The following is a 23,503-nucleotide window of genomic DNA, read 5'->3' as shown; positions in this document are numbered from 1 at the left end:
CCGGTTCTTACACGAACCGGGACTAAAGGCCGTCCACGTGGCCGGTGCGGGGAGCCCAGGCAGGAGGGCCTTTGGTCCCGGTTGGTGCCACCAACCGGGACCAATAGGCATCCACGCGTCAGCACCTGGCAGGAGCTGAGGTTTTTGTTTTTTTTGAAAGGGGGGGGGTGGGGTGTGGGGGGTTAATTTAGGTTGTTATTAGGTAGCTATTAGAGAGAAGTGTCCTCTCTTATATCTCCGTGCTTGGTTTACCAACGCTACGTACTGCTATGCCTAAACATGGCTTAGATTGAAGTGAAGGCAACATGTGGTGCATGTCGAAAGTAATACTAATCCGGACTTGATCAAGTTTGGATTGTACTACTTTCGACACGCACCACATGCATGTTGCCTTCACTTCAATCCAATCCATGTTCATTTCACCCGCTGATATATAATAACTCTTCATGCACGCATCATGCATCATCATATATAATAACAAGTCCTACTAATCATCATCATACAACTTCTACTCGTTATTAATAACAAGTCATACGATCATCATCCTCACAGTCATCGAACCAACCCTACTTAATTGTTCTTAGCACATGATCATCAGTATTAGGTAGGACCGAAATACCCTCTTTAAGGTAAAATAGCATAAAACAATATAGACCCTGACTCTCCATTATGGAGAATGGAGATCATCCTGTCTCCAATTCTTGCGCCTCGCTTCCTTTTGCTTCCAAGAAGCTCCTTGCGACTGTCCATACATTTTTTCCATTCTTTGATTTGCATGTCTCCACTTCTTTTAGAAATCCGGTATGGACAGTTGAGATTCGTAGGATGACCTGGTTGTATATTCAAAACATCAAGCCTACCATTCTGATACATCAAATGAGGCACACAATCCTCTGGGATTATCTGTTGAAAAACATAGTAATAACTTCATAGTTAGCAATGATAATGCACTAGTTTTAGAACTATGCAAAATATGCACGGATGTCGTAATAGTAAGAAATCTTACCAGGGTATCTCCATAGTAGTTACCGTAGTTCAACACGTGCACTAGTGGCACGTATGGAGGACCATAATGATGAGGAGTTTGATTGTAGATATTGTAATTCTCAATATCAGTACAAAATCCGACCAGATGAGTTTTCTCCTTATAAGTTAACTCAGAGCCATCGGTGTAGTAGGTTCTGTCTACCATGTTCCGCACATTGTTTGAACAATCAAAATAAGCTGTCAATGAAAATAAGCTGTCAACTATTTTGAAATGAACAATATAAATTAGCTAATAACTATGTTTGAGAAACTCACATAGCGGTAGAATTGGAGGCGTATCAACAAGGACCCAAATGTCCATATTGTCTTGCTCGATGTCAGGATCACCAAGATCCATGGTGACAAGCATACCCTCATCAAAACCATACATCTTGCAAAATGCTTCCCAATTTTTGCAACCAAAATGGGTTACGCTCTCAGAATTATACAGCTTTACTTCAAAATCTATATCATGATGGGTCCTTAGGTGAATTTTCTTTGTTTCCATACTTTCATGGTCTTCAAAACCCATCCTCTCCAAGACGTAGCGTCTTGCATGGCATGGGATAAGCTAGCCGAATTGTAAAAGATGAAAAGTACACGTTGAAATAGTTGAAGTCGTGCTTAATTACGAAAAAATAACACTTGTCGTCGTTGCGTACCGTTTCAACATCGAACGTCTCCTCCAGCTTAATACTGAAGCGCCGATCTTCGTCCAGGTGAGGCCTGTCGCACTGACCTCGGTCGTCGTGGCACCAGTCGCACTCCCCCGGGAGACTTTCGTCGTCCGAGTACGACATTTCCTATGTTCATATATAATTCAAATATTAAACATCTACAATTAAATATATGTACTAAAAAACCTAAGTTAGATCATTATTATTCATCACGGGTTGACTATCGGTTTGTCGAGTCTTTTCTTGAAAACTCTCAGCTCACGTGGTGTATACATTCGACCGTTGGTGATGGTCGCTCCTCCCTTTGTCCCCGTGTGCATTACACCAAAATGTCTAGCTAGCACACGGGAACAAAGGAGAAGCGACCCCCACGACAACAGTCGGGATTCTTCGTCCTCTCATATATATATGGTGGAACTCTCCCTCACTGATTCCTCTCTGACATTTGCGACCGTCGGTGATGGTAGCTCCTCCTTTCGTTCTCGAGTGCATTACACCAAATTGTCTAGCACACGGGAACGAAGGAGAAGCTACCCCCACGACAACAGTCGGGATTCTTCGTCCTCTCATATATGGTGGAGACTCGACAGACTTACAGTCAACCCGAAATATCGTTTAATTATCTTTCTAAAAGAGGATTTGGCTGGTCTCACCTCGATGTCGGAGGGGGCGGTGACGGGGACGACGGCGGGGATGATGGAGGGGCCGGGGGGCTCCTAGATTTCTGCGAAAACAAAAACCCTATAAGCTATCAACTAATCATAGTGCTCTCCAATTTTAGCATTCAAAGTAGGATCGGAGTAGTTTTCCACTTTGAGCATTCAATAAGCAAAATCAAATCACAAAATAAAGTAGTATTCAAATTAGGATGCATTCAATTATAAGCAAAACTACATCATCTCCATGCGTCCGTACATCGCCGAATATTATCACTAATACACCTCGAATACTATCATACATATAGCATCGCTAGTACAGCTAGAACAGTAGCGCCCGACGGGTATCGGCGCGGGCGGTGGACACCCAAAGGGACGGAACCATCACAGGATCATAGCTCCAGTGAGATCCCTGAAGAACCTGCCAGGTATTGTCGAACCTGCCCTCCAACGCAACCATGTAGCGACGGACGTGCTGGTCCTCCTCGCTGACACGGTGACGTACCACCTCCGCGGTGTCCGGAAGCCTCGGCACCGTCACTGGCCCACGCGAGCGCCACCAAACAAGGATCGGGTCAACGACGGGCTGGTTCCTCACCAACCTACGCCCACCGGAAGGTAGCACCTCCCAAAACCAGCCCGGCGGAGCCCAGTCCCGGACATGGCCCCTCTGATCAAGCCGGCCTCCTCCGCCGAGTCGACGACGAGGATGCGGGATAGGCATCGTCGACGTCGATGCGGGAATAATTGCTTTAACTAAAAAAACAAACTAGTTCTATTAATTTCCTTACTATAAATAGAATAAAGTAGTACTTACTACAAATAAACTAGCTAGTTTAACTAGTTCTATTATTTTTCTAACTAATTCTATTAAACACTTTCTAAGTAGTACTTACTAAAAGTTATCGGGGAGGGGGGTACATATATCGACAACGACATACCCGATAAAAAATAAGAAGAGGAAGAAGACGAAAAAAAGAGGAGAAGAAGAAAGGAATAGAGGAGGAGATCGAAGAAAAAAAAGAAAAAAAGAGGAGAAGAAGAAGGAATAGAGGAGAAGAAGAAAAAATAGAATAATATATTATTCTATTTCTTCTTCTTCTCCTCTATTTCTTCTTCTTCTACTCTTTTTTTCTTCTTTTTCATCTTCTTATTTATTTCTCCTCTACTTCCTCTCCTCTTCTTCTTATTCTTCTTCTTCTTCTCCTTCTTCCTCTTCTTATTTTCCTTTTTTCTCTCCTTCTTTTTCTTCTAAATATGAACATACATAAATGACTTCTAAATATGAAAAATCTAAACTACACATCTAAATTAATACATCTAAATTACAACAACTAAATTAACTACACATCTAACTACACATCCAAATTAATACAACTAAATTACAAATCTAAATTAAACTACGTACAGTACTATAGCTAGGGGGCGCGGCGGCAGCGGCGGCGGCCATTACAGGGAGGAGGAGGAGGGGATCGGGGCGGCGCTCACAGGGTGGCGGAGGGCGACGGCGACCGCGGCGGGCCGGGGGCGGAGGGCGGCGACGGTGACGTATACGGGGCGACGGCTCGGGGGCGCGCGGCGGAGGCCGACGGCGACGGCGGCGGGGGGGGCGGAGGACGACGGCGACGGGCGATGGCGTGGGCTCGGGGGCACGGGCGACGGCGACGACGACGGGGCAGCCTGGCGGCGTAGATCGAGCTCGCGGCGTCGTCGGGCGGGGGGACACTGGCGATGGAAATCAGAAAATTTCCAAAGTGCTACTTATATAGCAAAGGCTTTGGTCCCGGTTGGTGGCTCCAACCGGAACCAATACCCACCCTTTGGTCCCGGTTGGTGCCACCAACCGGGACTAAAGGCCTCTTTTCACCAGCGCAAAGGGCGGGAAGCAGAGGGCTTTGGTCCCGGTTGGTGGCACCAACCGGGACCAAAGGGGAGCATTGGTTCCGGTTGGAGCCACCAACCGGGACTAATGTGCTGGCGCGGTGCGGTGGGAAGTTTAGTCCCACCTCGCTAGCTGAGAGAGCTCAGCACCTGTTTATAAGCTGCGCTGCAGCTCAGGTGCTGAGCTCCTCTCTAATATGCAGGCATTATACATGCCTACCTTTGTCATTGCCATGTTGGGCCTATTGGGCCTGCGGGCCTGCATCCTGGCCCATGTGCAGATGGGTTTCTAGTCGTATGCAGGCTGTGTGGCCCATTAGGCGGCATTTTTTTATTTTTTCCAGTATTTTTTGTTTTTGAATTATTTATTTTCTTTTGATTTTTGCTTTATTTTTTTATTCTTTTTGCTTTTAGCTCAGAATAATTATAAACTTTCTGTTAATCCATTAGTTTCCAAATTTGAATAGTTTAAATTTCATCCGGAAACTCGTGTGTTACAAAGGGATTTCATTTTTTAAACCTAATTTGAACTCCTGACTTTTTGTGTGTTCAAAATGCACCATTCAAAGCCACATCATCATTTTTCAATCCTTTCTGACTTCATTTGTTATTTTTCATGCATTTACTAATTATTTTGAACTATAAGACCCTAAAATTGAAAAGCATTTCAAATGAACTCTGAAAAGGTTGAAAGTTGGCATGATATCATCATTTCATCCACATAGCATGTGCAAGAAAGTTGAGAGGGTTACGGCAAAAACTGGATGCACTTCGTGTACAAAACGGACAATCTCTTTCAAAGTATCAGGATTTCATCCGGAAACTCGTCTGTTACAAAGGGATTTCATTTTTTAAACCTTATTTGAACTCCTGACTTTTTGTGTGTTCAAAATGCACCATTCAAAGCCACATCATCATTTTTCAATCCTTTCTGACTTCATTTGTTATTTTTCATGCATTTACTAATTATTTTGAGCTATAAGACCCTAAAATTGAAAAGCATTTCAAATGAACTCTGAAAAGGTTGAAAGTTGGCATGATATCATCATTTCATCCACATAGCATGTGCAAGAAAGTTGAGAGGGTTACGGCAAAAACTGGATGCACTTCGTGTACAAAACGGACAATCTCTTTCAAAGTATCAGGATTTCATCCGGAAACTCGTCTGTTACAAAGGGATTTCATTTTTTAAAACTTATTTGAACTCCTGACTTTTTGTGTGTTCAAAATGCACCATTCAAAGCCACATCATCATTTTTCAATCCTTTCTGACTTCATTTGTTATTTCTCATGCATTTACTAATTATTTTGAGCTATAAGACCCTAAAATTGAAAAGCATTTCAAATGAACTCTGAAAAGGTTGAAAGTTGGCATGATATCATCATTTCATCCACATAGCATGTGCAAGAAAGTTGAGAGGGTTACGGCAAAAACTGGATGCACTTCGTGTACAAAACGGACAATCTCTTTCAAAGTATCAGGATTTCATCCGGAAACTCGTCTGTTACAAAGGGATTTCATTTTTTAAAACTTATTTGAACTCCTGACTTTTTGTGTGTTCAAAATGCACCATTCAAAGCCACATCATCATTTGTCAATCCTTTCTGACTTCATTTGTTATTTTTCATGCATTTACTAATTATTTTGAGCTATAAGACCCTAAAATTGAAAAGCATTTCAAATGAACTCTGAAAAGGTTTTCTTTCTACTTACAACAAAAAACTTATTTATTTTATTTCTAATTACTTATGTCTTTTACTTTAATTATTTTATTTTTATTTATTTTACTGCTGCTATTTTTATTTATTTTACTTGCTGCTATTTTTACTTAATTAATTAAGGTTTATTTATTGTAGTTACTATAGTTTATTTTATTTTATTTTATTAAGGTTTATTTAGTTTTATTTATTTTATTAAGGTTTATTTATTTTATAAATATAAAAAATGAACATAGATGCACTTATAGAGAAAATTCAACCTAAATTCATACTAAATTTCTATGAAATTTACTATGAATTTAAGTCAAATTTCCTGTATAAGGGCATCTATTTTCACTTTAATAGAAGCTCAACAAGGCATAGAGGGACGGGCTTATAAACTGGTGTGAGCGCCCTTCGGTTGGCGAGGTGGGACTAAACACTGGCCGCAACTAGGACCAGCCCTTTAGTCCCGGTTTGTGGTATGAACCGGGACTAAAGGGTGGTGGGCCAGGAGCGTGGCCCATTGGTCCCGGTTGGTACCACCAACCGGGACCAAAGGGTCCATACGAACCGGGACCAATGCCCACGAGGCCCCGGCCGGCCCCCTGGGCTCACGAACCGGGACCAATGCTCACATTAGTCCCGGTTCGTGACTGAACCGGGGCTAATGTGAAAACTGCCCTGTGACCTAAGCCCTGTTTTCTACTAGTGTTGGATATGTAGTACCATACTGGGTTTTATATATTTAACTGGATTGTAAGTTCAGAAATTTTCAAGACGGATGGGTCGGCTCTGTATCAATAGTGTGTGCACGGTCTGTATAAAATGCATGTGGTTTAGTTTTTCTTAAACGGCTTCCTGCGTGTTCTCTTATCAGTGCATCAGGTCAAAAATATTGGTTCTAGCTGAAATATCTCCCCCCCTGCAGTTTACACCAAGTGCAGCATTATGGTTTTCTTAGTGGACCAACTGCGGCAAGATCGATCTACCCAACAAGTGTGTTGATCTTTCCGCGTTTCCAACGTGTGCCGGAGTCAATAGGTGAGATTTTTTTAAACCCTTATGCTAATTTAAGTAATTAGTAGACTTATATTGAGAGTTTTATGGTTTGATTAGCGTCTTAAGGAAAATTTAATTGGTTAACTAATTAGCTCCAATGTTCATACCTAGTTCAATCTCGTTACCGGCAAGTCTCTTTACTTGTTCCGTAATACATCACCTCGTAACTAACTCCTTAGTCATTTGCTTGCAAGCTTATGATGTGTATTACCGAGTGGGCCCAGAGATACCTCTCCGATACTCGGAGTGACAAATCATAATCTCGATCTATGCCAACTCAACAAACACCTTGGGAGATACCTGTAGAGCATCTTTATGATCACCCATTTATGTTGTGACGTTTGATAGCACACAAGGTATTCCTCCAGTATTCAGGAGTTGCATAATCTCATAGTCAAAGGAATATGAATTTGACATGAAGAAAGCAATAGCAATAAACTGAACGATAGATATGCTAAGCTAATGGATGGGTCTTGTCCATCACATCATTCTCCTAATGATATGATCTCGTTATCAAATGACAACACATGTCTATGGTTAGGAAACCTTAACCATCTTTGATCAACAAGCTAGTCTAGTAGAGGCTTACTAGGGACACGGTATTTGTTTATGTATTCACACATGTATTTAAGTTTCCGATCAATGCAATTCTAGCGTGAATAATAAACCTTTATCATGATTAAGGAAATATAATAATTACCATTTTATTATTGCTTCTAGGGCATATTTCCATCAGGAAGATCATATGTTCAGATCATTAATGCTATTCAATACCCCTCTGATCTTGAGCATGAATATGTTTTGCGAGTAGTTACGTTTGTTCTTGAGGACATGAGAGAAATCTTGTCATAAGTAATCATGTGAATTTGATATTCGTTCGATAATTTGATGATATGTATGTTGTTGTTTCCCTTGGTGGTGTTATGTGAACGTCGACTACACGACACTTCACCATCTTTGTGCCTAAGGGAAAGCATTGTAGAGTAGTTATTAGATGATGGGTTGCTAGAGTGACAGAAGCTTAAACCCTAGTTTATGCTCTATTCCGCAAGGGGCTGATTTGGATCCATATGTTTCATACTATGGTTAGATTTATCTTAATTCTTCTTTCGTAGTTGCGGATGCTTGCGAGAGGGGGTAATCATAAGTGGGAGGCTTGTTCAAGTAAGAATAGCACCCAAGCACCGGTCCACCCACATATCAAATTATCAAAGTAACGAACGTGAATCAAATAAACATGATGAAAGTGGCTAGATGAAATTCCCGCGTGTCCTCAAGAACACTTTGCTTATTATAAGAGGTTGTTCCGGCCTGTCCTTTGCTACAAAAAGGATTGGGCTACCTTGCTGCACCTTTGTTACCATTACTATTATTTTCTCGTTACAAATTACCTTGCTATCAAACTATCTGTTACCAAAAATTTCAGTGCCTGCAGAAAATACCTTGTTGGAAACTGCTTGTCATTTTCTTCTGCTCCTCGTTGGGTTCGACACTCTTACTTATCGAAAGGACTACAATTGACCCCCTATACTTGTGGGTCATCAAGGTTCTTTTCTGGCGTCGTTGTCGGGGAGTGAAGCGCCTTTGGTGAGTGGAATTTGGTAAGGAAACATTTTATATTATGTGCTGAAATTTATTATCACTTTTTACTATGGAAAACAATCCTCTGAGTTGTTTGGTCGGGGTATCTTCACCTCGACCGGAAGCACAAAGAGTTGCTCCTCAACCTACTGCACCTACTGAAAATATTTATTATGAGATTCCTTCGGGTATGATAGAGCAACTGCTAGCTAATCCTTATGCAGGAAATGGAACGATACATCCTGATATGCACTTAATCTATGTGGATGAAGTTTTTGGATTATTTAAGCTTTCATGTTTACCCGGAGATGAAGTTAAGAAGAAGGTTTTCACTTTATCTTTGAAGGGAAAGGCATTGACATGGTATAGGCTATGTGATGATATTGGAGCTTGAGATTGGAACCGATTGAGATTGAATTTCATCAAAAGTTTTATCCTGTGCATCTGGTTCATCGTGATCGGAATTATATATAAAAATTTGGCCTCGTGAAGGAGAAAGCATCGCTCAAGTTTGGGGGAGGCTTAAGCACATGATGTACACATGCCCCAATCATGAGCTCTCAAGAGGAATTATCTTATAGAATTTTTATGCTCGGCTTTCTCATAATGATCAGACCATGCTCGATTCTTCTTCAACTGGTTCCTTTATGAAGAAAACTATTAAATTCAAATGGGATCTTCTGGAAAGAATTAAATGCAACACTGATGATGGGCATAATGATCAGACGAGGCTTTGCTGAATGCCACGCCCCTAGGTCTATCCCTCCCTGACAAACTCAGAAGATTTCATCTCACTACAACGTCTGAATTTTTTCCCTGCTGATGCCAACTAAGCACAACTCTAAACTCCTGTATGTATGCAGGTGGCAGCAAGAAGAATTAGCAGTCTTCTTCGGCTGTCACTCTTTCATGTCCCTCTGCGTGAGTCGCGGGTTAAACGGTAAGGGCATTGTTTTTCGCTTCTTTTGCACAATGTAGGTTCCTCCGATGTTGCATCCGTTTCAGAGTCGCTGCGATAGAGCCTGACATTTGTGATCTTTTTTTTCTTGGTAATTTGTATGGTAGGTTGTTGATGGCCACAGTGGCAGGGAGCTTTGGTGTGTGCCGCGTATCCGGAGCATTTTCATGAACGCAACTAAGTGATTCATTACTACCACCTCAGATTCAGAGATAATTTGTTGCTTTCAGTTCAGCACTAAACAAGCCCATGTTTTGCTTGTTTATACTATGTGTGGGGCTCTCTGCCTTGTTGGCCAGAATCTGTTTAGTCAAGTGTCTGGCACTTGTTGGAGTTAATTGCGTATAAGGTTACTATTGAGCATTATAATAGAGTCAAATGTAATTGCTCATGGAGGAAGTATCTCTTAGAAACCTGTGTTTCAGTGGGAACATGGAAACCAAGACGTGAGCCATTGGATCTATGATCCAAGGGCTTCTTCTCCCACCAACCTCACTCCATGCACTTTACCAAAAAAAAAGGCCTAGGATCTTTGTGCGAAGTAATAACCAGTCATGTGGGCGCTTGTATGAAAAATGTTTGGTCAACAACCCAAGTTTCAAATCCGACGACCCACGCTTGAGTTTCCATGTTTACACCGAGTGAAGGCCTTCCCGCATAAAAGAACATAATCCAACTTATTTATATAACTTTAAATTTATGTTAATTCGAACAATTATTCAGTAAAAAGAGATAAACTGATGCACACTTGCACATGTATAGTAAAAATTACTGAGATGGCATATATAGTTGTCCCACCTGTGTTGACACTGAACCATGGCCAAGGTATTCTGTAGATGCATCATGTGTGATTTTCTGCCCATATGGTGTGCACACATACAGATTTGCTTTGACAGATTCAAAATTTCATTCCTTCCAATAGACATAGAAGCAGAGGATCAAACAAACCCAACATCCGCTGATGCAGACTGCACTACAGCTCATGCAAAGGTAAGAGCAAATTACCCGCCATAGAGAGGCTTCATGGCAAGAAATTCATTGTCAGTTACCGAAATGACCAGACCTTAAATGCTGAGTTCTTCTATTTTAAAGTGCAAGCAACGGAGCATCTAGAAAATGAAGCGCCACTTGAATCGCTCCCAATGATTAATACAATAGTTGTTTTAGACGTTTAGGCTCTTCGTCTTCTATGTCCGCAGAAGGTCACACAGCAACCGAGGATCCTCTTGCAGCTCCACCTTCTTCTGAACATGACCAACAGAAGAATTCATCATCAGAAGCAAAACAAAACTGAGGTATGCAAAACAGATTTAAATTTCTATAGATTAAATTCATCAATGCTCCCGTTTACTAATACAGTATGCTAATTGTTTTCCAGCCATTGAATGAGATAATAAGTTCAGATGGCAAGAAAACACGGGCAGCCAATTAATATAATATGCCGCAAAAGAATTGCTCCCTGCAAAAACAGAGGAAGCTGTTGTTCAAGACAACTAGACTACATTTCAGACGTGTTGTTACCCAATAGTCGTGAAAGTTGCTCTTTGTCCTGTAAACATGAACCGTCTTGTGGGCATGTGTGCATGTTCGTTAAACTAGGTAGCCTATGTTTGTGTGCTTCTTTAGAAAAATACGTTGTTCAAGTGGCAGTGGTGTCCTTTTGGTTAAATCGTTGTAGATGTGAACCGAGTCATCGGCATGTTTCCATGTCCGTTAAACTAAGTAGTTTAAGTTTGTGTGCTCCTTTGAACCAATATGCTCTTCGGATTGCAGTGGTGCCCATTTTGTTTAAATCGGAACTAGCTGCTTCTGTTGTTTGGCCACCATCTTTCCCTATTCTGTTTGGCTATGTTTTCTCCTTGGCAAAACATTTCATTATTCCACCGATGAAACAGACTAGACCATTCTATTTCTGCAATCCTTCAAACTTTTGCCATCCATGCTAACTTATTTTTCTATCTCTATGATGAATCAAGTCATCTGCTGGAGTGCATTTAGCTGTGGCCTAAAAGGACATGGTTTACAAGCACCAGCAGAATAACCTGCAATTTAGCCAACAATGGGCTCGCCCAGGCCTCCCGTCGGGCACGGCGTGCGGACTGGAATTGGACGAACTCCAGGTGGCAGAAGTATGTTCAAGGAATTAGAGTTTGACACATCCTTGTCTACTCGCATTCAACGCTACACCAAGTGAATTTCTAAGCAAGCCCATAGCACAACAAAGTAGATTATCTAAACAGCCAATCAATCGTGTTAGGAGGTAAAGTAAACCACAAAACAAACACCTTTGTGGAATCTATCTTTTTCATGTGTTTAATTAATGTAGTGATTCAAGGACATGATGAGAGAAGTGAAGTTGTAACTAATTAGAATAAACTACACCATCATCATCATATTAAAATCCCCTTTTGGGCACGAAGCAAGTACTGCTTGTAACCTTGAAACTACATCAGGCCAATCATATAATTGCATGATAGATATTAATGATCCAGGGAACCAGTAACACAATAGTACTAACTGACCAAAAGAGGAACCAGCTATAGTATTTTAATTTCTATATATACTGTCATTCATGTGCAACATTATTCAGAATTACCTTTTTCGAGGAGCTTGAAGATTTCACTTGGGAAGAAGATGTAACCAAAGGATCTTCCCGTTCTTAGAGCAGCTACCCCCTTCAGAGTCTTGCTCCTCATGTCAAGAGCATCCACGACTGTTCGTCCCTGTGGTCAACCTTGGCCATGATGTAAACAACATCATCGTCATGCAAGCTGAGAGCAGGATGCCCTGCGTGGAGTCTACTCAAGATTGGACTCTCCATTGCAGCCTCGACACGAGGAAGCAACCCAGAGTGGCTGTCGTCCACCGCAATCTGTGATGCCTTGAGCTCATGGCTGATTATCCACTTCTTATCGGGCTCCAGCCATCTTTCTATGGCGGCGCCCCAGTCCTGCGGAGTGTAGGTGACGCCATTGTCTGATCCAGGCACGGGATGAGCCCACACCTCCATGTATCTGATGCAGCCATCCGAGCCGACAGCAACATCCCGATCATAGCTTGCAATTCTCTTCTTCTTGCACAGGGAACCGTATGAAACAAAGGACTTCATCATCACCATCTAGCAGATCACAGATAAGGATGCCTTTCACATGGTCGACCCAGCAGATCGAGCCCGGGAGGGCGAAGGACTTGGTCGGGATGCCAAAGTCACATTCCTGAGGCGACTTGGCATGCATCAGACGAGTGCTCCAGGTCCACGACCCGTGGTCGAACTCCAACAGGTCGACGGCGTAGTACCCCCGGGCCAAGGTCTTGTGGAGAACGGCGAGAAAGAGCCTGTCTTGGCCCGGGCAGCGCAGAAGGCCGATAGAACCGTCGGTGAGCGGGCAGGTGGGGAGGGGCATGACCATGCTGAAGCGGGCGCTGGCGCTGTAGAGAAAGTAGTCGTTGCCTTTCGGGCCGACGGGGATGCGGAGGAGGGCGACGTCGCCGTGGGTGCGGAGGACGCGGGGCAGACGATCGAGCGGGGTGGCAGGGAGGAGGCCGGGGAGGTGGACGGTGAAGTAGGAGAGGAGCGCCCAGATGGTGAGGCCGAGGACGTCGCCGCTCTCGGTGGTGCACATGCACTAGCTGGTTGAGGCGCTGGTGCGGCCGTCGACGTAGACCAGCGTGTCGACGAGGGCGGACTCCGACAGTAGGTGTTCGCCGTGGTGCGGGGTATGCGGAGGAAGCCAGCGGATGGGGCGACATCGGGGAAGATCAGCCTCCATCTCCATGGCAGAGCAGATCTGCTGCGGCGGCGAGCTATGGAGAGTCACAGCACAGCACAGCACAGCAGAGACGGGCGAGGGGAGAGAGCTCTTGGGGATTGGGAAGGGGAGTGGATAGCCCCGGCGGATGTTTTCAGCCACAAAATCCAGGGCGCGTCACGTGCCCGCCTGCCTCGGCTTCGTGCCTTTCTCGATTTGATTTTATTGTTTTTTAACAACGCCTTGGGATATTTTCGTTGAAAGAAATCTTATAAGAGCAAGAGCAAGTGCAACCGGGCAGGTTTGCCCGACGGACGACAAAACACCATCAAATCGCGCTCTTCATAGCAGACCCAAACTTTCGGACTAACTGACACTTCCTATTCGTAGCTCATGTCTGAAATGGATATAGGGATATTCGGGGCGCCACGTCAGATTGACCGATAGAACCCACACTGGAACACAGAGGAACCGCTAGTCTGACGGGCGCCTCCTTCTCTCCATGCCATATGGCCCCGCTTCACATGCTGCCCGAGGGAGCAACTACACCTATTTAAGCCGGACGTCCTTAGCCGAACCCTATCTGTTACATTTCTTCTCTACGTCGCCGCCAGTTCCAATCTGTCGCCCACTTGCCATGTCGAGGTGCCGATCACCATGTACTTGATGCTGACACCGGAACGCCGGTTGCAACTCCTGGAGGAGATCCGGGCCAGGCACGCGGCTCGTTTCGCTGTTGGCCTGCCTCTGGATTCGCCGGAGCGGGAGGAGGAGGAAGAGGATGACAAGCAGCAGGCGGGAGATGATGATGAGGGGGAACAACACCAGGCAAAGCAGTCGCCGAAAACGGAGCCCCAGCCCATGGAGGAGGAGGCGGTGGAGTCAGAGGAGGAGGCGGTGGAGTCAGAGGAGGAGGCAGAGCCGGCTGCGGGCTTCGCCATGGCAGAGTGCGAGGTCGCGCAAGTGACAGAGATGGCGTAGCAGTCCGCCATCCTCGAGTCCATCCAAGGAGAGGACGGACGCTTCATCCTGCAGTAGAGGGCGGAGAGCGACGAGCTCGTCACCTCTATTTCAGGCGATCACGAGGCAGAGTTGCCGTTGTTGCCTGTCTACTCGAAGCCGGGCACAAAGATCGTTCACATCTTCAACAATGAGTAGTTTTAAATATGTACATAGTACGTAGGTTTTTTATCTGCATGACTAGTATGAATTTGAGGTATGAAGTTCAAGGTTCATGAATGTGGTAAATGATTTTTATGTGTTGCTTGATCAATATCGGTGGACGCGTCCGGGTGCGTCCGCGGGCGTTTGAGGGACGAATTTTGGTACTTTCGGTTGTAGATGCTCCAAGGCGCATCTTCAATCGTGGACCTCTAAAACAGATAAAATATACGTTCATGATTGAGTAGGAACACGTCCATGGATATGGATACGGGAGGTATGTCCACACACATTCAAAATGGAACTTGACATACTAGGTGATTTTCATGCAAATCTAATATTTTCACTTAAACCGGATCATATTCATGACATTTTCGACATATTTCATTAAATAAAAATGCCCGGAAGTAAACCCAGTCTAAATCTTCATCGTCATCCATGCTCCAAGTCCTTTTTTGTGGCACCCCGACTCAGAGCAACCGGTTTACCTTACATTGCCAGCCCGGAGATCAACTCGTCTAGCAACACACAACAACTTGGTACAGAAATAACCGCTTTATTAATCTCTTGCGAATACATAGGTTCGATGATTACATAAGAAAGCGAGGCCAAGCGGCACACACGGTGCGACTGCACTTATGTACATTATTTAGTAGACAAGTCAGGGGCCTCGACGGTAAGGGAAACATCTACTCGACAGCGAAAGGACGAGGTACAAGAACTCCACTCCACAAGGACACTGCTAGGACACGGCCTAGAACGCGAAGTACCGGTCGACGCCAACTCCTTGCACGGCTCCTCCTGCATCAAGCATGACACGCGAGGTGGGTATTTTGAATGTACTCGCAAGCTCACAGCAAACAAAGCAAACACGACAAACAATAACAAGGCATTTAACAGATTAAATCATGAGCATGAACATGATGATTTCATTCTTAATGTGCACGTGGATTACCATCACGATCCTCTTCGACTAACTTACCCATCTCGGGGTTACCTCATAACCACCATTGGCATCTTACCATCGTGATCATCACTCGATCACACCAACATCAACTGTAGTTTTCCTCACATGATCACCAACTTTTGCATGCACAGACTCAGTGTTCTTAAGTGTGCAAGTTAATTATTTCTATTGACCCATAGTGTGACCTACTACAAACTGTGTCCATAACCGAGGACACGGCTATCGATAGGTTATACACTCTGTAGAGGTTACTACACTGTGTCTGAAGGCGGAGAATAGGGCTGCCAACAAGCGGAGGCGGGTCGAGCAAGAACCGCAAGCGACTCCGGCAAGCCTAGACTTCATCAGCAGCCTCCCCGATGATATGTTGATAGTCATCATCTCCCTTCTCCCAATCAAATATGGGGCACGGACAACCGTCCTTTCCCGGCGGTGGCGCCCCCTATGGCACTCCACCCCTCTCGACTTCATCGACACCCACGAGCTTTGCCATGGCTATCGCAAAAGCTTGGATGCATTCTCCAAGACCCTCGGCAGTCACCATGGCCCAACCAGAGGCCTTAGCATTTGGTGGTTATTTTGCGGGCCGGGGCGTTTTGCGGGGTCTGCTAGAGTTGCTCTAATGCGAGGGATAAGAGTTTGTGATGGGTACTTGGTATGTCTTGACTTGTGCGTAGACTCCCCGGCAACGGCGCCAGAAATCCTTCTTGCTACCTCTTGAGCATGCGTTGGTTTTTCCCTTGAAGAGGAAAGGGTGATGCAGCAAAGTAGCGTAAGTATTTCCCTCAGTTTTTGAGAACCAAGGTATCAATCCAGTAGGAGGCCACATGCAAGTCCCTCGTACCTACGCAAACAAATAAGAACCTTGCAACTAACGCGATAAAGGGGTTGTCAATCCCTTCACGGCCACTTGCAAAAGTGAGATCTGATAGAAATGATAAGATAATATTTTTGGTATTTTTATGATAAAGAGTGAAAGTAAAGAACGCAAAGTAAAATAGATGTAAACTTATATGACGGAGAATAGACCTGGGGCCATAGGTTTCACTAGTGGCTTCTCTCAAGATAGCATAAGTATTACGGTGGGTGAACAAATTACTGTCGAGCAATTGATAGAAAAGTGCATAATTATGAGAATATCTAGGCATGATCATGTATATAGGCATCACGTCCGTGACAAGTAGACCGACTCCTGCCTGCATGTACTACTATTACTCCACACATCGACCGCTATTCAACATGCATCTAGAGTATTAAGTTCATAAGAACAGAGTAACGCATTAGGCAAGATGACATGATGTAGAGGGATAAACTCAAGCAATATGATATAAACCCCATCTTTTTATCCTCGATGGCAACAATACAATACGTGTCGTTTCCCCTACTGTCACTGGGATCGAGCACCGCATGATTGAACCCAAGCTAAGCACTTCTCCCATTACAAGAAAGATCAATCTAGTAGGCCAAACCAAACTGATAATTCGAAGAGACTTGCAAAGATAACCAATCATACATAAAAGAATTCAGAGAAGATTCAAATATTGTTCATAGATAATCTTGATCATAAACCCACAATTCATCGGATCTCGACAAACACACCGCAAAAAGAGTTACATTGAATAGAACTCCAAGAAGTTCGAGGAGAACTTTGTATTGAGATCCAAAGAGAGAGAACAAGCCATCTAGCTAATAACTATGGACCCGAAGGTCTGTGGTAAACTACTCACACATCATCGGAGAGGCTATCGTGTTGATGTAGAAGCCCTTCGTGATCGATTCCCCCTCCGGCGGAGCACCGGAAAAGGCCCCAAGATGGGATCTCACGGGTACAGAAGGTTGCGGCGGTGGAAATAGGGTTTCATGGTGCTCCCCGATGGTTACGGGGTACATAGGTATATATAGGAGGAAGAAGTAGGTCGGTGGAGCCACGAGGGGCCCACGAGGGTGGGGGCGCGCCCAGGGGGGCAGGCGCGCCTCCCTGCCTCGTGGCCTCCTCGTTGATTGCTTGACGTCCACTCCAAGTCCTCTAGATCACGTTTGTTCCAAAAATCACACTCCCGAAGGTTTTTTCTGTTTGCACTCCGTTTGATATTCCTTTTCTGCGAAACACTGAAATAGGCAAAAAACAACAATTTGCACTGGGCCTTGGGTTAATAGGTTAGTCCCAAAAATAATAGGCAAACCTATTTCCACCGTCGCAACCTTCTGTACCCGTGAGATCCCATCTTGGGGCCTGTTCCGGACCTCCGCCGGAAGGAGCATCGATCACGGAGGGCTTCTACACCAACACCATAGCCTCTCCAATGATGTGTGAGTAATTTACCACAGACCTTCGGGTCCATAGTTATTAGCTAGATGGCTTCTTCTCTCTCTTTGGATCTCAATACAAAGTTCTCCTCGATCTTCTTGGAGATCTATTCGATGTAACTCTTTTTGCGGTGTGTTTGTCGAGATCCGATGAATTGTGGTTTTATGATCAAGATTATCTATGAACAATATTTGAATCTTCTCTGAATTCTTTTATGTATGATTGGTTATCTTTGCAAGTCTCTTCGAATTATCAGTTTGGTTTGGCCTACTAGATTGATCTTTCTTGCAATGGGAGAAGTGCTTAGCTTTGGGTTCAATCATGCGGTGCTCGATCCCAGTGACAGTAGGGGAAACGACACGTATTGTATTATTGCCATCGAGGATAAAAAGATGGGGTTTATATCATATTGCTTAAGTTTATCCCTCTACATCATGTCATCTTACCTAATGTGTTACTTTGTTCTTATGAACTTAATACTCTAGATGCATGCTGGATAGTGCTCGATGTGCGGAGTAATAGTAGTAGATGCAGGCTGGAGTCGGTCTACTTGTCACGGACGTGATGCCTATATACAGGATCATGCCTAGATATTCTCATAATTATGCACTTTTCTATCAATTGCTCGACAGTAATTTGTTCACCCACCGTAATACTTATGCTATCTTGAGAGAAGCCACTAGTGAAACCTATAGCCCCCGGGTCTATTTTCCATCATATTAATCTCCCGACAACGAGCTATTTCTGGCGCCGTTTATTTCGCAATCTTTACTTTCAATCGTTATCATAAAAATACCAAAAATATTATCTTATCATCTCTATCAGATCTCACTCTTGCAAGTGGCGGACTGTCAACCCCTTTATCGCGTTGGTTGCAAGGTTCTTATTTGTTTGTGTAGGTACGAGGGACTTGCGTGTGGCCTCCTACCGGATTGATACCTTGGTTCTCAAAAACTGAGGAAAATACTTACGCTACCTTGCTGCATCACCCTTTCCTCTTCAAGGGAAAACCAGCGCATGCTCAAGAGGTAGCACGTCATATCCTCAAAATTGTTTTGGTACTATCATTACACTTAACAATATCCCAAGATCCGGAAAACATGGTCACATACAACATTTGAGCTAGTCCTAGAGGTGAGACTAGGAATCAGGTTTTACCGTCTATCATTCTACATGTGCATATGAGTTTTTCACCAAATCATATATTCTAGGATCATAACAGTTATAGCATAGAATATAAAGTCTTAATTGTAAACATGAAAATAAAAAAAATACAATATTATTATCACTAGGGAATATTTCCAACAGAGGATAAGAGGAGGTGCTAGGGTTTGTCCCTCTCCCTCGGTTGCTCACGGGAGGGAGAATGGGGTAAGGCGGTGACCCACATTACACACTTGTAGATTACCCATATGTCATGGGTGTCGGTAGTTAAGACGGAGAACTTCACCGACATGCCATAATTTGGGCATCCAATGAAAGGCGCTGCAATTGCCCGACGGCGGAGACCTGCCCAGACCAAGCTATTCGTTGATGTGGTGAGAACGGGCGCGGAGGTGGGCAATGGTGAGGATCAACGCATCGGTGGCCAACATACCACGATTTAGAGATTTGGGGGAAAAGAGGATCGAAGCGGTGGTGGTCGATGTGGTTTGGGTCTTAGTTCGACCGCACTAGCTAGGGTTTGTTCATCGCACGTTTACATAAAGGCCCAATAACTTCACGTGTATGTTCCAGCGACACCGCGCGCATATGGTCTCTGCAATGTTGTCCACCCAAGTGTCGCCCACCATACTTCGCAAAATACCATAGGCAAACGAGCAGAGTGACCATAGTTAACAACTTAAACCCCCTACTGTGAACTTATTTACTTTCTAGAGATTCCATCAAGTGACTACATAGGAGCAAAATGAGTGAATCTACATTCTAAAATATGTCCACATACATCCGTATGTTGTATTCCATTTGAAATGTCTAAAGAGACTTATATTTAGGAACGGAGGGCGTAGTTACCTAAGTGAGACACAAACTCAAGTCCAATTGATGTAGATGATTTTTTTCTCATGGGAGATAGGAAAAAAGAAAAAGCGACTCAAATGAGCAAGTCCGGCCTCGAAATCGATTCAAACACAAATAGCGGACACGGCCGCCGTGTCCACTTGTCACACCTACAGGCCCACGCCCGTCCTCCCCCAGCCCCGAAATCGGGAAGCCGACTTGGCACACTAAACCCTAGCCAGCCGCCTCCGCCCCCGGCCTCTCCCCGCCCCTGCCCCTGCCTGCCGGAGGCATGCCCCGCCGCAGGAAGCCGCGTGGTGCAGCCTCTCCACCCCATCCCGACCAGCATCTCCACCCCCCTCCTGACCAGCATCTCCACCCCCTCCCGACGGCGGCGTCATGAATCCCGTGGCCGCGCCGCTGGCAGCGGCGGTGGCAAACGAGTGGGACAAGACGGACACTATGAAGGTGCTCACTAATCGTGTCAGATCCCTGAAGAAGAAGCTGAACCTGATCCAGGCGGATAGAGACGCTGGCAAGCCTATTAGTTCTGACCGTCAGGCAAAAGAAGCAACGATCCATTCCGTACTCGAACAGCTCGAGCCTCTGGTCGCTCGGCTGAAGGAGGCATTTCAGAAGGACGTCGACTCTGCACTTCATAAGGTTTACTACATTCAACACTCATTTCCTTGAAATCTGGGTTATAGAATTGTTTGCCTCTTGTACTCTTGTTACACGAGCATGCTGAAAATTCCAAAGTGTGAATGATTTCGTTATGGGTGTCTCATGTTTTAAATGTGAGGTATTGCTAGTGTGAGCTATATTCTGATTGCTCAAATATAATATAATAGTGTTGCCATGGGTGCTTCATGGAATTGCCGAACACTCCATTTTCCTATTTCTGAATAGATGATTATACTTAGAATGTGTCGGCTAAATATGTAAATCAGTGTGTAGCTTTATTTGTTTTTGGCAAAATATATATTCATGCATTGTGTTGTTTATTTACTGTTTTCAGAAAAAGCAGCGACATCAGAGCCACGCGTCTGGAGAAAACAAGGGTTTTGCTACAGAAACAAGTTGAAGATGAATTGCAGTTACCCAGCACTAGCAGTTCGTCTGGGACACCTCTCAGATCATGGCTTGGTGTTTCGTCTTCCATTAATGATGATGAGCTGTGCACAAACTTTCTGCGTTTTTTTGGCCGGTACGAATGTTTTATCCACCCTCCACTCACAGCCTCTCTCTCTCTCTGTTATAACCCAATGAATTTTCATCAGATTCATAAATGAAGATGACATGGAGGAGTTCTACATTGAGGAATCAATTTCACTGGCCAACCGCCAGTCCAAGTTGTTATATGTACACTACCATCACATGGAGAGTTACAACCGGGATATGGCCATGAACATCTGTGCCAATCAGAAACGGTGCGCCACTATACTTTATAATTATAGTAGCCCCTTCTTTACATCTGGAAAAAGTATATATTGTCTAACCAAATCTGTCCTGCAGGTTGAAGGCAAGGTTAGAATCTATAGCCCATAAATTTGTGATGACGACTTTGAAAGGAATGCTGCCTAGGGAGGGTTATATTGCTATTGTTAATATCATGCAGAATCTGCGGTTCAAGTTCGTTGGGATGCCGAATAGGCATGTATGTGTGAAGGAAGATGCCCACCCTGTATTATTGTTTTGTAGTTCCGATTCTACTTTGTGCAAAGACTAAACTTAAGTAGATAACTGATATGTGGAACTTGCTAAAGCATCCCCCTGCCCCCCTTGAATCGCACCTTCCATTCTCCATCCCACACCATCCGTCTTTAAATATGTCATTATTTATGTTTGACTGCATCCATCAGTAGACTCTTTTCTTTTAGTTTGTTTTCCTTTTTGTTCCCATGTGATGCTTAAATAATGGAATAGGGAATATTTGTTGGTATGAACTCTAAACATGCAATTGTCTTTTGATAACTTCCATGATGAAATTTTAGCTACTCAGTTGGCTGATTAGCTTGCCCCGAGAACCTGAATACACCCAAATATAGGATTTCTAGGAAGAGATTAGTTCTCTTGGATTATTTTGAAGGAAAAGCTCCCTCTTAGATGGTTTCATTAGCACGATGAGTACTTGATATGATTTTAAATTCCTGTAAGATCCAACTATTTGTGAGTCTTAATTTCAGTTTACCTTCACAGGCATGAAAAGCTGGCTAATTTTCTTACCCGGACAATGGTGGGCTGGTATGCATATGAAGAACTAAGGTTCCTTAGCCCAAATGTTGATGGATTTTCGATGGTTCACGGCATTTTGGCGGACATCATACATAATCACAAGCAAGGGCGTTCATGGAATGGCCACTTTGCAAGTACTGACATTGAAGTTTACAATGGCAAGTTTTTCAAGATCACTAAAACTGCCATGTAGCCCTTTACGCCATCCCCTAACATCTCAATAGAGGTTGCTGGTTGGTTGCGAAATGAATTTCGTGCCTATGAGTTCTTACTTGACAAGTTCAACCAGAATTGCCACCTACATGTATATTTTGTCCTGCTTAGAAGAGCTCTGATGAACACAACAGATGACACATTCCTTCAAGCCTTTGCCTCAGATCTGTATGATAAGTTTCTGCACCATGCAGCAATTAAGCACTCTCTAATGCGGTGTTCAGCAAGCGTGCAGGGCGCACGACATCTATGACCCTGACGCAAGGTACAAGCAGGTCCTCAAAAGGTTAGCAATCCCTGGTTTCAACCTGGTAGATGCGATAGCCAACTCTGGGATAGATATTCTCCAAGAGGTTCTTGATTACCAAAAGCGGCAGGCATCCAGAAATGCTGATAAAGATGGAGCGCGTCAGGTCAGAATACTTCGCCCAGATGGCACGTTTTGGATTTGGGAGAACAAAGCTGCCTTCAGGCGCTACCTGCTGATGGATAATGTGAATGTTACTGCAAATAACTTTCTATCCTATATTGACACTGAGAGGCATCTTATTGTCCACGGCCCAGACTATTCAAAGGAGGATAAGGACTACAAAGAGGCGGCAGATAATGATGGGGTTCAATATTGGAAGGTGGAGGGTAACCAGTGGGACAGCAATAGGCCGAGAAAACAGAAGCTGGACACATTCGAGGTCATGGAGCTTATGGTTGCGTCTGTTTCAGAGGAGATCATGCCTCTGATGATCTCTGAGCTGCTTGATCATTCTGCTATGACTGGAAAGTAGGTACCAGTGTACTTCTGTTTGTACCTTATTGAAATCAATTTATGCTCTGTTGTACTAACTATGTTTGATGGTTGATGCTTTACAGGCTGAAGGCTGTCTGGGAATTGTACAAGAACAGTGGGTTTGAGCTCTCGAATATGGACGTGCAAAATATGCTGGCACTGGTTGGCCTCAGTTGGGAAGCAGAGGAAGAAGACGACCATTGATAGGTTGCTGCTGCATGAACTTCCAAGTTGGTTCCACAATTGGATGATCGACATTCTGAATGAACCCGTCTTTCACAGCAGTCCACGAAATGACATTTTGAGGTCCAGTGAAAGCATTGGATCATGTAGCCACCTTAGTGCCTGTAGGAATTTATGTTAATTAACTGGTGAAACAAGCTGTTGTCTCTTGCCTGGGCTGATGCTGCTGTCTCTATAGAGGTTTTGGCTCTTCTTTTGTTGGGCCGACAGTGGCCACCTTATACTCTTACTGTAGGCAGTAATGATTGTGATAATATTGCTATCTGTTTGAACTGTTCTTGATGTGAACCCTTGGGGTTGTTTTTT

General features: G+C 44.1%; 1 protein-coding gene across 2 annotated transcripts; it reads right to left on the bottom strand.

Annotated features, from left to right (window-relative positions):
- Nucleotides 1–10,367: 10,367 nt before the first annotated feature.
- On the bottom strand, nucleotides 10,368–13,428 carry LOC123122441 (uncharacterized). Of its 2 annotated transcripts, none has more exons than XM_044542642.1 (2): nucleotides 12,136–13,428; nucleotides 10,368–10,783 (listed from the first exon to the last, which is right to left on the bottom strand). In XM_044542642.1, exon 1 carries the CDS (start codon nucleotides 13,160–13,162, stop codon nucleotides 12,590–12,592), a length of 573 nt encoding a protein of 190 aa, XP_044398577.1. In that variant the 5' UTR covers nucleotides 13,163–13,428; the 3' UTR covers nucleotides 10,368–10,783; nucleotides 12,136–12,589. The 2 variants fall into 2 exon arrangements, with proteins under 2 accessions (XP_044398577.1, XP_044398578.1); XM_044542643.1 differs by having other exon boundaries at nucleotides 10,368–10,780.
- Nucleotides 13,429–23,503: the final 10,075 nt, after the last annotated feature.

This window comes from Triticum aestivum, chromosome 5D (genome assembly GCF_018294505.1).
Source record: "Triticum aestivum cultivar Chinese Spring chromosome 5D, IWGSC CS RefSeq v2.1, whole genome shotgun sequence".
NCBI lineage: Eukaryota > Viridiplantae > Streptophyta > Magnoliopsida > Poales > Poaceae > Triticum > Triticum aestivum.
Note: the sequence above shows the minus strand (reverse complement) of the source record. Positions and strands in the feature narration are given on the sequence as shown.